Genomic DNA, 2,387 nt, shown 5'->3' with positions numbered 1-2,387 from the left:
TCCCACCTCTTCTTCTGCCTCTGAGCCGCTATCTCTCCTTCTTCTTCCTTTCTGTCGAATGCATCCATGCGTCGCGGCGGTTCCTGAGTGAGGAAGAGTAATGCCAGAGAGAGAGAAAACTCACAAATCCGCTTGTGAATCTAGAGCATGATGTTGAGCCAGAGGTCATCCAATGTAGATGAGATGGTGCATGCCGCCCTTGCTGAGGAGTCACTGCTGTCGAAGGAGAAGGGGCGCTGGTGGGCGCCGTGCGTCGTCGACTTCGCCGTCGTTCGCTGTGCTCCTCCTTTGGCAGGAGGGGTTTCCTACCCTGACGCCGTTGTCAGGGTTGTGGCTAGCAATGATGGCATAGTCCTCAGATGCCCTGGCGGAGGCGTTGCTGTCGGGGTTGCGGCTGACGATGATGGCGTAGTCCCCGGACACCCTGGCAAAGGCGTTGTAGATGACGGCACCTTCGAGGATCCTGCGAAGCGGCAGGATGTCGCCGATGGAGAGCGTGGCGCGGTGGCCGTAGTAAATGAGCTGGCCCATGTACACGCCCCAGGCGTCGCCGATGGACAGCATGGCGCGGCAACTATAGTAGACAAGCTGCCCCGTGTACACGCCCCGGGCGTCGCCGATGGAGAGCGTGGCGCGGCGGCCGCAGTAGATGAGCTGGCCCATGTACATGCCCCGGGTGTCGCCGATGGAGAGCGTGGCACGGCGACTGCAGCAGTACTTGTAGTAAAGCTAAGCAGAGACTGTAATTGAATAATTTTGTGGGGGAAGCCCCCGAGTAAACAGTCCTGAATTTACAAGTATATTAGTCCTTTTTGTAATGAAATCACTTTGTAAGTGGCGAATTTGTGCAAAAAATGAACAAATCTTCATCTTTTGCCTTTGGCAAGCAGTTTCATAACTTTCTCTCTTTTTGTAGAAATGGTTTTAGTGTCCTCCGACCCTTCTCACGGTCTAAGTCGTAAGAAACTAAGAACGTGGGTGAACCAATTCTGATTTGAGTCGGTGAGCAAAGAGGTTGCAGCCACTGGGGCGTGGGTCGCCCATAGTCCTACTAGTTGTATTCAGAATTTGTTCCCAAAATCTTAGCCCTTAGGACTTATTTATGAGAAGAATGGAAAACTTAGCGAATGTTTGCAAATATAACACAGGAGGTTTTTTTGCAAGTGTAAGCGTAATACATGTATTACTCATGTCAGCCCCCGAGTGAAGTCTGGCCCCTCGCAATTTTGCAGGGGTCAGAAGTCACTAAGGATCGAGTTTTTGTAATGACAAAAACTGATAAGGAAGAGTGTACGCTTATTTTAAGGGTAAAAACGATGTAGCTGCTCAATGTTCCAGGCGTTGGTGAAGACCTTGCCGTTGATGGTTTTCAACTGGTAGGCGCCTGGGCGAAGTACTTCCATGACGATGTAGGGCCCTTCCCAGGGCAGGGAGAGTTTGTGGCGGTCCTTGTTGCTCTACACAAGACGGAGGATGAGATCTCCGACATTGAAGGCTCAACCCCGCACCCGTCGACTGTGGTACCGTCGCAGCGCCTACTGGTACTTAGCCGAACGGAGGATGGCAATGTCGTGGGCTTCATCTAGCTGGTCCATGGTGTCTTGGTGGGATGCCTTGGCCCCCTGTTCATCGTATGCTCTGATTCTTGGTGCTCCATAGTCAAGGTCCGTTGGAAGAATGGCCTCGGAACCGTAGACCATGAAGAAGGGTGTGTAGCCGGTGGCCCGGCTAGGAGTTGTCCTTAGGCTCCAGAGCATGGCTGGGAACTCAGCGAGCCAGCGCGCGCCAAACTTGTTCAACTGGTTGAAAATTCTAGGTTTGAGGCCTTGAAGGAGCATGCCGTTTGCGCGCTCGACCTGCCCATTCGTCCGGGGGTGTGCGACGGCTGCCCAATCGATCCGGATGTGTTGTTCATCACAGAATCAAACAAATTTCCTGCCAGTGAACTACGTGCCATTGTCTATGATGATGGAGTTCGGTACTCCAAAGCAATGGATGATGTCGAGGAAGAATAGCACAGCTTGCTTGGATTTGATCGTGGATATTGGTCGAGCTTCAATCCATTTTGTAAACTTGTCTATGGTGACAAGCAGGTGGGTGAAGCCCCCGGGTGCCTTTTTGAGTGGCCCAACCAGGTCGAGTCCCCAGACCGTGAAGGGCCACATGATAGGGATCATCTAGAGTGCCTGGGCTGGGAGGTGTGTTCGCCGAGCGTAGTACTGATACCCTTCGCAGGTGCATACAATTTGCTAGGCATCGGCTACTGCGGTGGGCCAGTAAAAGCCTTGTCGGAATGCATTTCCAACCAAGGTTCTTGGTGCGGCATGATGACCGTAGATTCCACCGTGGATGTCGCTAAGCAAGAGTTTCCCCTATTCGCCAAGGAT

The 2,387-nt window shown here is 52.6% G+C and overlaps 1 protein-coding gene across 1 annotated transcript; it reads right to left on the bottom strand.

Moving 5' to 3' along the window:
• Positions 1-210: 210 nt before the first annotated feature.
• On the bottom strand, positions 211-663 carry LOC136506990 (large ribosomal subunit protein uL2-like). Its single transcript, XM_066501857.1, has one exon. The coding sequence runs from the start codon at positions 661-663 to the stop codon at positions 211-213; it is 453 nt and encodes a 150-aa protein (XP_066357954.1).
• Between the last annotated feature and the right edge of the window lie 1,724 nt (positions 664-2,387).

The sequence above is a fragment of the Miscanthus floridulus genome, chromosome 15 (assembly GCF_019320115.1).
Source record: "Miscanthus floridulus cultivar M001 chromosome 15, ASM1932011v1, whole genome shotgun sequence".
In the NCBI taxonomy this organism is placed as follows: domain Eukaryota; kingdom Viridiplantae; phylum Streptophyta; class Magnoliopsida; order Poales; family Poaceae; genus Miscanthus; species Miscanthus floridulus.
This window is presented reverse-complemented; position numbering and strand designations above follow the sequence as displayed.